At 48.6% G+C, this 12,569-nt stretch overlaps 1 protein-coding gene across 5 annotated transcripts in view; it reads right to left on the bottom strand.

Moving 5' to 3' along the window:
- PFKFB3 (6-phosphofructo-2-kinase/fructose-2,6-biphosphatase 3) overlaps window positions 1-12,569 on the bottom strand; it is a 41,513-nt gene that overhangs the window by 14,806 nt on the left and 14,138 nt on the right. For 4 of the 5 annotated variants that reach the window (XM_066182668.1, XM_066182667.1, XM_066182670.1 and 1 more), the window contains exons 1-3: window positions 4,992-5,160; window positions 396-521; window positions 3-99 (exon numbers count right to left, since the gene is read on the bottom strand). In XM_066182668.1, coding sequence (XP_066038765.1) covers window positions 3-99; window positions 396-521; window positions 4,992-5,070 — 302 coding nt within the window. In that variant the 5' untranslated portion in view covers window positions 5,071-5,160. Of the gene's footprint in view, window positions 1-2; window positions 100-395; window positions 522-4,991; window positions 5,161-12,569 lie in introns of those variants that run through there. The other variant, XM_066182669.1, reaches the window with a different exon arrangement.

Below are 12,569 nucleotides of genomic sequence, written 5' to 3'. Positions count from 1 at the left end.
ACCTCCTGACTTTCATGGCTTCCTCGTTGTCAGGCCTGAAGAAGTCATAGGAGCTGTAATGCTTCACAGCCTCGCGCCGGTACTCCCCAACGTTGAAAACTAGGTGGGAAAAGCAAAGAAGAGAAAAACCATCAAAATGAGGGGCATGACTCAGTTGTGCAGCTTCTGCAGTTAAAGCAAGCTGGGCCCAAGAAATTACATCCTCAGAGCAAGAGGCTCAGGACATCCCTTGGTCTTCAAAGTGAAGGAGAACCTGGGCTGCAGCTGGATGTGAAAACACAGATATTTGGCCTGTGGGATCTTGGAAACATCCCCCACTACCTCCCATCCCCCAAAGCACTGATCTAGAGGAATTCCTGAAGACCAGACCTCCTGGAAGCCAGTGCAAGCCTCACCTTTTGTGGGGACACCAATCCAGTTGAGGTAGCGAGTCAGCTTCTTGGAAATGTAGGTCTTGCCACGGGCTGGGAGGCCAACCATGACTATCACAGTGGGGGAATTGGCAAGCTGAGGCCCACAGGCTGCATGGAAAAAAGAACAGGAGCTGTTAATTCTCCAGCTCATCCTGCATCAACCCCACAAGGCACTTGTTTTTGTCCAGACTCCTTCCAAGTCCTTCAGCAGCTAGAGGAAACCTGAAAGCCACAGCAAGAATACCCTGATAGGTGCAAAGTGGGCAAGGAGCCAGCAGCTGGCCTAAGCTCCCTGCAGAGGCTCTGTGCCTTGTTTTCCTCATTTACAACCAAAATTAAAAATAGTCTTAAAAAGTTAAAAAAAAAAAAAAAAAAAAAAAAAAAGGCAAGCACAACTTCACATTCCAATGGCTTGGGCAATCCCATGAAAAGCTCAAGGATAGCCAAGGACTTTGGACCCATCCCTGCAGCAGTGCCTGTGCTGAAATACCAGGTCTGGTCCAAGATCTTCACCCATAAAAAGCATCTCCCAAAATCTCTGACTAGAGTTTTAGCTGACATACAACCAACTAGCTGGATTTTTCTGAAGACAAACAAGGCAAGAGAACCACAGAACAACCAGCATTTAAAAGCAGATATCCAAGTGATTTATCCTTTTTTTTCCTCATAAACCCAAGCTGGTTGTTGGTTTGGTATTTTCTGTGGATTTTTTTGTTGTTGTTTGTTTTTTGGGGTTTTTTTTGGGGGGGGGGGTTGGGTTGTTTTGTTTTTCTTTTTGTTTTGTTTTTTTTTTGGTTTTGGTTTTTTTTTTTTTTTTTTTTTTTTTTTTTTTTTTTTGTGGTGAAGAGGGTCCATGACAAACAGCTGGAAAGAAAATCCAGAGGCAGCGTTTGCAGGACAGATGGGACCCTGCAGGGGATTTCTCACCCACCCAGTGAGCCCAGAGACCTCATAGGAAAGGAATGCAGGGAGTGAGTGGCTGGTGGCAGAGCCATAAAACCCAGCTTAATTATGGCCTGGGTGGAGAGCTCTGCCTGCCTGTCAGAGATGCCTGAAGGTGGGACCAGAGGATGGCAGGGGCTCCCAGGTTTTTGTCAGTGTGGATCTGGAAAGGGCAAACAAACTGAGAGGTAGCCATAGAACATGCAAAGTACATAGGGTTAGCTTCCCTTCTAAGAAAAGAAATAAATCTAGCAGCTGGAGAAACCAAATTAAAGGCACAAGGAAGAGTTATGGCACTGGTACCCAGATGGCAGAGAAGAGCCACCCATCATCTTCCTAAGTTTCTCACCAAAGCAAACTTAGCAGGCCAAGATATTAAAAACTACCTAAAGTGCATTTTCTCTTTTTTTTGTTGCACAAATTTCACATTCCCCAGGCTGGAGCTGCCCTCACACTCACCCTCTTTGTGCAACCTGTCCCCCTCCCCAGCACTGCATTTCAAAACCCCAGGGCAGCTCCCAAAAATTTTGACACCGAGTGCCAATTTTCTGTGCTGGAGCTCTGCAGCATAACCAGAAAAATACTTTTCCCGTCCAACAATCTGACATCCTCATCCAAGCTTTAAGTGCAAGTCTGTTTTACACAAAACCCACACACTTATTAGATAAAGGGAAGAGGAATAATACCTGAATAAGGAAACTCTTCCTATCCCTACCTGCCAGTGGACAAAGGATCTCCAAGAGCAGAGCCAAGAGGATTTGGGGCCATTAAATAGCACTCCAAGAGTAAAGGGACAATGCTGGGTACTGTTCATGTCCCTGTGGCTCCAGACAGCTGTGACAGCCCCAGGGCTGGCACTGTGTGGGCACACGTGTCACCTCCAAAGGGTGCTGCAAGACTTAAGCACCCCTAATTCAGGAATCTTCGCCCAGTTTTTGCTGCCCTTTAACAATGGAACATCACCTGGGAAGCACCTCCCAAAACACCACGGCATCAGTGAGCAACTTTTCATCAGGAATCTGAGCCCAAACCAAAAGTCTACGGGAAACTTTGCATCAGGGATGAAACAGAAGCCAGTGTTTTGCTCCCAGACTTTCACAAAGGCCTCATTCATCATTTCTTTTCATCACTGCTGGGAAGCTATCAGGGGTTTCAATCCATATTCATTACTCCTTATCGACATCTAGCCAGGTAAGTCAAGGGCAGGGATGACTTTCAGGCTCAATCAGAGGCTATTTAGAAGGAGCCCATCACTTTTGCAATTCGCAAGAAAGTCAGTTTGACCAGTGGGTAAAGGGAAGAAGAAAAAAAAACCAAAAAAAAAAAAAAAACCAAAAAAAAAAAAAAAAAACAAGCACAAAAGGGCAGGAAATTTGCTTCTATATAAAGTCGGATAAAACAGCCACCTCCCCACTTCAAGCATTTTTACTGTATCCTCATGCCCCAAAACCTCCCACAAGCCCAGACCGCACGTTCTGTTAGTCCTATTCCCCTTTTCCCAGCCTTTTTTTCCCGCTGCAATTCCAACACCTTCCCGGATTCCGCACTCCCCACCGCCCGCACACGTGGAACCGCGATCGCCTCGACCCCTGCGAGCCGGCAAGGAACGCGCACATCCCCCGGCGTGTGTTTCCACTCCCACCGCAGGGACGGGAAAAAAGCAGCGAGGGGATGGAGAGATGCAGCGGCATCCCCCTCCCCTCTCCCGGCTCTGCCCAGCCAGCGCCTTCGACGGCTCGACTTTCCCAGCCCCTACGTGAGAGACGTGCGGCGTGACAGCGATTTAATGGATCGCCGTCAAAAGGGCAGCTGAAGGAATCACCGCAGCCTCCCCTGGACCGCCGGTCACACAGTCGGACTCGTTTTTTCACACTCGGGGAGCGCCCTTCCAAGAGGATGCTCCCAGGGATGCGCCCGCTCCCTCCCGGCATCACGCTGGACGTGGTCTTCGTTATCCCTCCGTTCCCAACCCGGCTTTGTACCCCTCGCTCTTTGTCGCTGCTGAGGAATTTAATAGCACCGCGCGTTTAAAATACCTTGAGTTAAAAAAAGAGTAAGCTAAAAAAACCCAAAGCCTAAAACACCCCCCTTCTCACATTGCACAGCGAGCAGCGTGGCTTGTTCCCACCCCAAGAAAAAATAATTAAGAAGCCACATTATGTTATTAATAAGCCCCTCGGTGCCTTATTTGAGTTTTTTCCGCTACCAAGAGAGAGCTCTCTCTCTGAGAAACCAGGTGAATGAAGTGGCAAAAAAACCACTGCATGCACAAGGGATTTCTTTCAGAGGTGCCAGTCCTTGAGAAAAATCCAGCCAACAGAGACACACGTGCAAAGCATTAAGCCGGGAGACGTTTTACCCCACTCCAAGCAAAGCCCCTCAGCTACCCAGATGTGCAGCCTGTTGCTGAAATCCATTTCCTCGGCAGCTCCCGCTGCAGAGCTGCCCTTGCCAGGCACAGGCTGAGCATCCCAACATCTGCTCCAGGCTGCCTGACCCACAGCCGCGGGCAACAGCATCTGGCAAGTTCATGGGATATCTATTTTAAAAATTATTATTATTATTATTATTATTTAGTAGGGGAAAGTTTTCGGCCAAGGTAAACAAACATCGGAAGCGACTTTAAACGCCTGATGAAGACGAGCATCGGAAAGACTGATTCACTCAAGCCACTTCCATCCCTGGCCAGGCTGCGAGTGCCACCCCATCCATCCCGGCTCCGCACATTTCTGCGACGCTCATTTAGAGTTAGGAGTTGCACAGCTGGCAGGTTGTCAGTGTAGCTGGTGGGTGACTTAAAAGAGCTGCTTTCTGAGCTCTCGGATTGGATCATGATTCAAGATTTGATTTATAGTAACACCGGGATGACCCAAACATTCTTATATTCCGAGCTTGAGACAAAAGGGTAAACCAGCGGAGAAGTTTCAGCACTAATTTCTGCTTTCCCCTCCACCTGCTTCCTATCTCATCCCCACAAGGTTAAATAGCAAAGTGCACACGGCTGGTGTTTGGTTGGGTGTTGGTTTTTTTTTTTTTCCCCTAAGTCCACTGCCCTAATCCTCTCTCCACCTCCAAAAAAATGTTTTGAACACACTAACTGGACGGGCTTTGGAGCAACCTGGTCTAGTGGAAGGTGTCCTGTCACATGGCGGGAGGGTTGTGGAACGAAGAAAATGCCTACGGTCCTTTCCAACCCGAACCATTCATGATTCTGCCATTAATAAATCCCCGGGCGAGCCGCTTGACACCGCGAAAATCCCATCTGAGCTAGTGCCCCGGGTTCGAGGTGAACATCCTGCTGCCTTTTCCTTTTAATCCCGGGGCTGGGAGCGGAGAGTGGAAATGGGGCCACGCGTGTGCCGGCACCTCCCCGCATCCTGCGCTGGGCCAGGGCCATGTGACGGCTGCACCTTCCTCCCGCTGCCAGTGAGTCACGGGATGGCAGCGGGAGGGATACGGGCACCGCCGGGATGCTGGGGCACGGCGAGGAGGGAGGAGGGATGCTGCAGGGATGCTGCAAAGAGCCCCGCCGCGCTGCGCAGAGAGAGAGAGAGAGAGAGAGAGAGGAGAGCTTCCCACCCATCCCTCCATGCCGACCCCCAATCCCTCCGGGATGCTGCCGTGCCCTGTACTCACATCGGCGGGGCAGCGCCGGGCGGTTGTCATTGGGAAGCCAAATCTTCTGGATGCGGCTTTGCGTCAGCTCCATGGGCATTTTTAAAACAAAGGTCTTTTTGCGCTCCGCGTCCACCTTGATGCGTTTGAGGGCGGGAGGAGGAGAAATGAAAAAGGGGAAGGGGGAAGGAGGTGGAGGAGATAGATGATTTTTAAAAAAAATAAGAAAATTAAAAGGGTTTTTTGTTGCAGTCGGTGGTTTGGGCGAGCGGCTGCGGTGCTTTCGGATGCTGCTCCGAGGCTCGTGAAGGTTTTACGGCAGGAGGGGGAGGAGGAGGAAGAGGAGGGCCGGGTCTGCAGGGCACAAAGCCGGGCAGGAACGGCCCCAGTGCAGCCGCTGCGCGCTGGTAGGGAGCGAAGGCGAACCCCACCGCCAACAGCGATGGAAAGCGGGGTGAAAAAAAACACAGATATTAAAAAAAAAAAAAATCTTCCCGTTTAAATCAGAAAAAAAAATAATAATAAGAGAAGAAAATCAGGAGAATCTCCACGCGAGGCAGCCGAGAAAGGAGTGGTGCTACGGTCCGCGCTTCTACTCAGTCCGGCCCCGCACACGATGTGCCGGCAGCTGCCGGGCCGCCTATTTCTATCCCGACAGGCCGGGACCGCCTCCGGGGCGGGGCGGAGACGGGGCCGGGGCCGGGCGGGCGCTGCGGCGGCGCGGGGGAGGAGGAGGAGGAGGAGAAGGAGGAGGAGGATGGGCAGGAGAAGGAGAAGGAGAAGGAGGATGGGCAGGAGGAGGAGGAGGATGAAGGGGCGATGTCGGCGCGGCCCCTGCTGCCCCCTGCCGCCCGCCCCCCGCACTGCAGCGCGGACAAAGGACGCGCTTTGTTCCGCGGGGGGGACGCGGCACCGAACCCCCCCTCCCACCCCTCAATACCGGGGAATTTGGGGACCCGCAAACTAAAATATTTATAGTTAAATAAATGCCCTGTTTCATTTCTCACGTGTTTTCAAACAACGAGGGAAAACGATGTAAAATGATGGAAATTTATTTTTTTAAAAAAGGGGACATTAAAACTCCACAATAAATAACTTTTTAAAAAGCTCTTTTGAAAAATGAAAAAGGAGTGAAAGAGATAAAGGGAGGAAAAAATGAAATTAATTAAAAATTAATTAAGAGAATAAAAAGTAAGGAATAGAGGCGAAAATAAGGAGAAAAATAAACAAAAAATATGGAATAAAGTTTAAAAAATAAAGTTTAAAAAAAGAAATAAACTATAAAGAAATGAAAAACAATTTAAAAAAATAAATATAGAGAAAAAAATAAAATAAAAATGAATCCCAAGTACACAGCGGTGGGATGGGGGTCTCCGCCGGCGCGCCCCTTGCGCCCCTCGCTCTGCGCTCAGCGGGTTCGGGCCGCGGGATCCCGCGGGGGGCCGGGGGATGCCGGGGCTCCCGGGGGGCCGGGGAATGCCGGCCCTGCGCTCCTGCACGTCCCTCACGTCGCACATGCGGTGCCGAGCCGCCTCCCCCGGAGGGGATGCCCGGGATGCGGCGGCTCCGCCTCCGCCCGCGGCCACCGCGGCTGCTCCGCCCCGCTCCGCGCCCGGGCGGGGCCGGCAGGCGGCGGGGCCCCCCCGCGTCCCTCCGCGGAAAGTGGCTCGAGGGCGGCTGGAGCGGCTGCAGGGCTAGGGATGCTCCGCGGGGAGCCTCTGCTCTCAAATGGGTGCATAAAGCTAATTTTTAATATTTTAAAAATATTTTCTATATTTTTTAAAATTAATAATATTTTAAATATAATATAAATATTTTAATATAAACTTATTTTCATTTTTAAAATATTATTTTAATATTTTTAATTTAATAATTCCGTTTAATTATTTATTACTTAACGTTCTCATATATTTTATTTTATTATTATTATTTTATCATTTTACTATTATTTATTTTTTCTTCGTTATGTCATGTTCATGTACAATAAATACAATAATAATAATAATGATAATAACAATATAATTTTATTGGCATTCTTTTATTAGTTTATTAAACTTTTTAATCCACTCGCCAGGTTCCTGTCAGTTACGTTTCCACTCTAAATTAGGATACAAACGGCACCCCAGCAATGCTGACACACCCACACACTCTGCAGCACGGAGGGGTTGGGACCACCCTGAAAATTCCTGTGAGGGCACCCAAATCCCAAACACGCAGGTGCTCAAATCCCCTCGGCCCCCAGCGCTGATGGAGATAATCCCACCTGGCATGGAGGGGTCTCTTTGGAAGGATTCTGGGTGGGAATTTGCCACAGCAGGGAAATGTGGGAACATGTCATGGGTGGGAAGAGCTGTAAAGGTGGGAGCATCTGCTTTGATGGTGTTTAATAAAGCAAATTTTGCTTCAAAATTTAAAGCTTGATAAGGAGCATCTCGGATACCTAAAATGTTCAATAACCTGTTTTTACTTAGGGCTTTTTCCTCCTTTGGAAGCAAAGGCTTGTATTTTTATAACACATTTAGAAAGAAGATATTTCTGTCCAATTCCTTACATGGAGCCAAGATGGAGTAAAAAGTGCACAATCTTTCCCTCTCCTACACAGGGAAAAAATATTCACAGGCAAAAAGAGAAAAAAAAAAAACCCTTAAAAGAATTTTTTAAAAAAAGCTACTATGAGGGAGCTGGAAAAGAACCAGAGATTTGGGATGTGGGAAGATGGGAGAGAGCTGTGAGTGCTCCAGTTGGCAAGGATGGGATGGGAGTCAGGCACAACAGCCCTCTCTGTATCACTCTGCACAAAATCCCCAAATCCTTTTCACATGTAGGGCAACAGAAAGCTGCTTCCCAGCTAGAGCATGAGTCAGAAGGAGGACAAAAATTCACATGATTTTACAGGACAAGGAATTCGGGCATCATCCCCCTTCCTCCAGCAGCTCTCTCGCCTCTCCGTGGCTCTTTTCCACCTCACAAATCACCACCCCCACGACATGAAAAGGAGCCCGAAAGCGAAACCCTGCCTGAATTAAAATCACAGTCGCTTCAAATTAGATCCACCTAGTAACTCTTGGCTTAGAAACTCCTAAATAACTGGAGCGGAAAGCTTCAACTCCTAAATAAGTGGCCTGGATTTCAAAGGCACCAGCACCCAGCTGCTCCGAGGGAGGTCAGCTGGAAGAAGCACTTCTATTTATAAGGCACTTGCGCCCCAGGGAGAGGGTGGGGAGCAGGACAGCACTAGGTGCACTCCGAGGATTATCTTTTCCCCCCCTCCCAAATCGTGCCATGCAAGATCCTAGCTCCCTAAAAATAGCACCTGGGCTGGTAAATAAGATGTTGCTCGCAGCTGCTGTGAAAAGAGGCCGGAGGGGTGCTTAGCTCAGCGGTTTTTCGGGAAATCAAGTCACTGATGTGGCCTGAATGTTGTCAGGATGAGGTGTCAGCTGCTTGAGAGCCACCACAGGCACAGTGTGACATGGGACAGCCAGTGATGCTGTCCCCACAGCCTCACTGTGTGACAGAGGGTGGAGGGAGGAATCAACCAGCCAGTGCAGGCTGGAGGTCCTGCCAAACACACCCCAACCAGGAACTGGCAGATATTTAACAAATGGGAAGGGACAGGGGTATAAATGTACTGCCAGGGTTTGAAATATTAAAGTCACTGTGGTAGAAGGGGAAAAAATGACCTTGAGCGTCCAAGGGATGAATGTAGCAGGTCCAGAGAGGCCAGAGAGGGAAGTACAAAAAGGGAAAGCCTGGGAGGGAAGGGGGGAAACCCCCATTTCTGTGGGAATGGCATACCCACTTCTAATGGGGTTTACAGTCTTTGAACTTCTCTGAAACACCAAAACTAAAACCTCTCAATTCCCTCTTTTGTTCCACTGCTGCTCCAACGTCAAACTCACCTAGCAACCCATCCTGAACAGTGGCATTAGGCTCTGGATGCATCCCAAAATAACAGCTCCAGACTTCATTCTCCATCCCCTTTGAAAGAACCTACCGGTCACCAGCCAGCCTTTGACATCCTCCCCTTGGCATCAAAATGCCAGCACCCGCAGCGACTGCTCTGGCGAGCCCCAACTCTGACTAAGCCATGATTCACCCTCCTCTTTTGATGTCTTTTTTTTTTTTCTTTTTTTTTTCTTTCTTTTTTTTTTTTTTTTAATTCATTTATTTGGTTCCCTCTAAAGAAAACTCGGAAGGGAAGGACCAGTCACGTTTTTGCCTACGTTCAGTGCAACACGCATCCTCTCCTTTGGACACGGCACGGGGGTGCAGGTGGGGGAGATGCCTGGTGGGATCTGAGTCACACATCCAGGAATTCTTTGCATGGTTAGAATTTGGAGAGGGTGGCTGGGAGCCATGTGTACATCACTCCTTGTGGATGCAGCCACACGTGTGCTCCATTCACGTCAGGGCAGCTTCATCTGCAGTAGGTTCCAGTACAGCCTTGATTTATCAGCCTGCAATGTGGGCACAGAGTTCAGAATCACAGAATGGTTTGGGTTTAAAGGAATTTCCAAGATCATCCAGTCCCACAACACTGCCATGGGCAGGGACACCTTCCACTGTCCCAGGTTGCTCCAAGCCCTGTCCAACCCGGCCTTGAACACTTCCGGGGATGGGGCATCCGCAGCTTCTCTGGGTACTCTGTGCCAGGGCCTCACCACACCCACACGAAAGAATTTTTCCCAAATATCCCATCTAAATCTACTCTCATCCAGTTTAAAGCCGTTCCAAAGTGCTCCCTACCCTGGGAGGGTGGTTGCAAAAGTCAGGCAGCAGCTGCCTGAATTGTTGTTAGTAGGTAGATGACATTTTCTTGTAACAGAAAAATTTATTCCTCTGTGCTGACCAAGGGAAGGGACATTTATATGGTTTTCAGGGGAAAACAAAACAAAACAAACAAACAAACAAATCACAACAAAAACCCCACATACATACAAACAAAAAAGCACTAAAATTTGCACTTGCAAAAGAAAAAAAAATAGTGGGATACTGAACAAGCAAAGAAAATTGTCTGCAATATTTTTCGGGGAATTAGATGCTTTCAGAAAGGTCGGGAAGGAAACCAAGTTGTCGACCCCTCCTCTTGCTAGCTGGTTGCTGAGTAGTTTCCACTGCTGATGGCCCTTTCTTTGGAAGGCCTTTCTTTGAAAAAAAGCTGCTACGGGTCAGGCTCGTGACGGGGAGGGTGATAAATGTCTGATTTTTATCAGGCTGGTAAAAATGTTTGGATTTGGAGAGGCAGCTGGAGTTCACGGTCCTTTGTGCCTGCAGTTTTCAAGTGCCTCCCTCGCCCCTCGCAGGTATTTCAGTTACAGGAATAAATAAACAAGGATCGAAGTGTGAACTGTATCTGCATCACCAGCACATCACCGCTCCCTCTCCCTCATCCCGCCCAGCTCCTGATGCCCGGGAGGGAACACCAAGAGCTCCTGCGTGTCCCTGTAATGGATCGGGGTGTTTCTGCCATGGAAGAGTTTTTTATTTCCCCTCCTCTAAACAAGTTGTGTTTCCCTTCCTCATTTCTCGCCTCTCTCCCCCCTGTTCTTGCAGTCTAACGCTGCTTTTCCTCCTCCTGCCTCATCGGCCCTGCTGCCGGGCAAAGGGGAACAGGAACCAAGCAAAACCATCTCTGCACGGTATTATTTGCAGACAGGCTTTGCTGCAAAAAGGGATTAAGGCATGTTGCTCAGCACGGAATGTACAGATTCCTGCCCTGAAATCAGGGGAGAGCTCCCGGTCCCTCTGCAGCAGCGAGGGCTGAGCCCTGCCCGGGGTGCAGGACCCAGGCAGGGCAGGGAACATCGTGTGCCCCAGAGCTCTCCCTCCTTTCACCCACCAGTGCAGACACGCGTTCTCCAAGCCGTGCAGTTTTTCAGCCTGTTGCACCCTCTAATTGCACCTGATGTGCTCGTGAAACTCCTTCCTTGGCGGGTTGCAAGAAATTCCGATCATTGCTGACAACAGCCGGGCACCGGGACACCGCCGGAGCAAGACCTGGGCTGCCCGTGGGTGCAGCTTTGCTTAAAGACAGCCACAAGCAGAGAAAAGGGGAAAATTCAACGGGGTTCAGCCTCTGACATTAAGAAACCAGGGCTGAGCTCCAGAGGGGGAAATCCCCACAGAAGCACAGGGCATTGCTCACCCCGCGGTATCAGCCTCGGTCAAACACTGCACCCAGGGCTGACCTTGCTTTCCTGGCAGCCCAGGGACAGGAAAAGCCAGGAAGGGGTTGCAGAAATGCAGGATTCAGCCTTATCCAGCTGATTCCAGCTTGGGGACCTGCTGCTTTTGCTCAGCCCTCTGCTCTGATCTCCCTGTGTACTGTCACCGTCACACTCCATGCAGGAATTCTTTCAAGGACAGTAAATTCCTCCTGAAGTCAACACTCGGCAAAGTTGTATGTTTGTTTGTTTAATTTCTTTTAATATATAACTCTTCAGGCTAGAGGACAAGGGTTCAAACCTTATTTCTTTTGAGTGGTCAGATTTGTGCCCTAACTAGAGGTCTTTGGTTATGACTGGCTGATTTAAAGGGTAGCAGGAAAGGAAATGAGAGAGATGTAAATGTAATGCCTGGCTTTGATGAATATAGGGAAGAAGGAAGGATGAAAGCCTGGATTCAATCAAATTAAAAGCAAAATCATTCAAGATTTCCTCCAATGTTCTCAGAGAGGTGACAGATGCCAAATGTGTCTTGGATGGTCCTTGGGAACACCCAGTAAATCTTATGACCAAAATGGGAAGGTGTAAAATGGGTGTCCATTAGCCAGGATTGATGACCTCAAAGGAGCCTCCCAGACATAGATTCATATTTAAGAAAGGAGATTAATTTGTAATTTAAAAAAAAATAATATTCTGTAATTCTCAAAAAAAAAATAATTTGGGGATAACATTCTGAAGCTGCAAACATCCATTAAAGCTGGGACATTTCTCAAATCTGGCATTTCTCAAAGCTGGCAGGTCTGCTCAGAAACGGGTCCAGGAGGATTGAGCAATGTCCTGTGAAAGTTCCTGACCTTACAACACTAGTGCATAACAAAACTCACCCCATAAATGGGCTAAATCATAAACATAATTGACTCCATAGGTTGCAGAGAGGGTAGATTTAGGATAGATATTATGAAGAAATTCTTTACTATGAGGGTGGTAAGGCCCTGGCACTGGCTGAGCAAAGAAGTTGTGGCTCCCCATCCCTGGAAGTGTCCAAGGTTGGACAGGGCTTGAAGCAACTTATTTTTGTGGAAGGTGCCCCTGCCCATGGCAGGGGTTGGAACTGGATGATCTTAAAGGTCACTTCCAACCCAGCCCATTCTGTTATTCTGTGAAACATGAGTTTCTAAAAGTAGTTAGAGGGTGATTAAAAGGCAAGAGTTTGGGATATTCCAGTCTCAGGAATTTAATAGTGGTTCTCCTTGAAATAAAACCTGGCTGCAGAAGTCCAGGCTTGGTTCCAATAGCAAGGGTCAACGGGTGCAGATCAGTCAGAGCCACAATTCAGGTTTGGGCATTGCCAGAGCTTAGGAAAAGACAATATTCACATTAGCCTGACACCGGGTTGAGTCTTCTACTCCCAGGAACTTTTACCAACGTGAAA

The sequence above is a fragment of the Chamaea fasciata genome, unplaced genomic scaffold (assembly GCF_029207755.1).
Source record: "Chamaea fasciata isolate MVZ Bird 193981 ecotype frontalis unplaced genomic scaffold, bChaFas1.0.hap1 SCAF_5, whole genome shotgun sequence".
Taxonomy (NCBI): domain Eukaryota; kingdom Metazoa; phylum Chordata; class Aves; order Passeriformes; family Sylviidae; genus Chamaea; species Chamaea fasciata.
The sequence above is the reverse complement of the archived record's forward strand: the minus strand, read 5'-3'. Positions and strand labels throughout refer to the sequence as shown.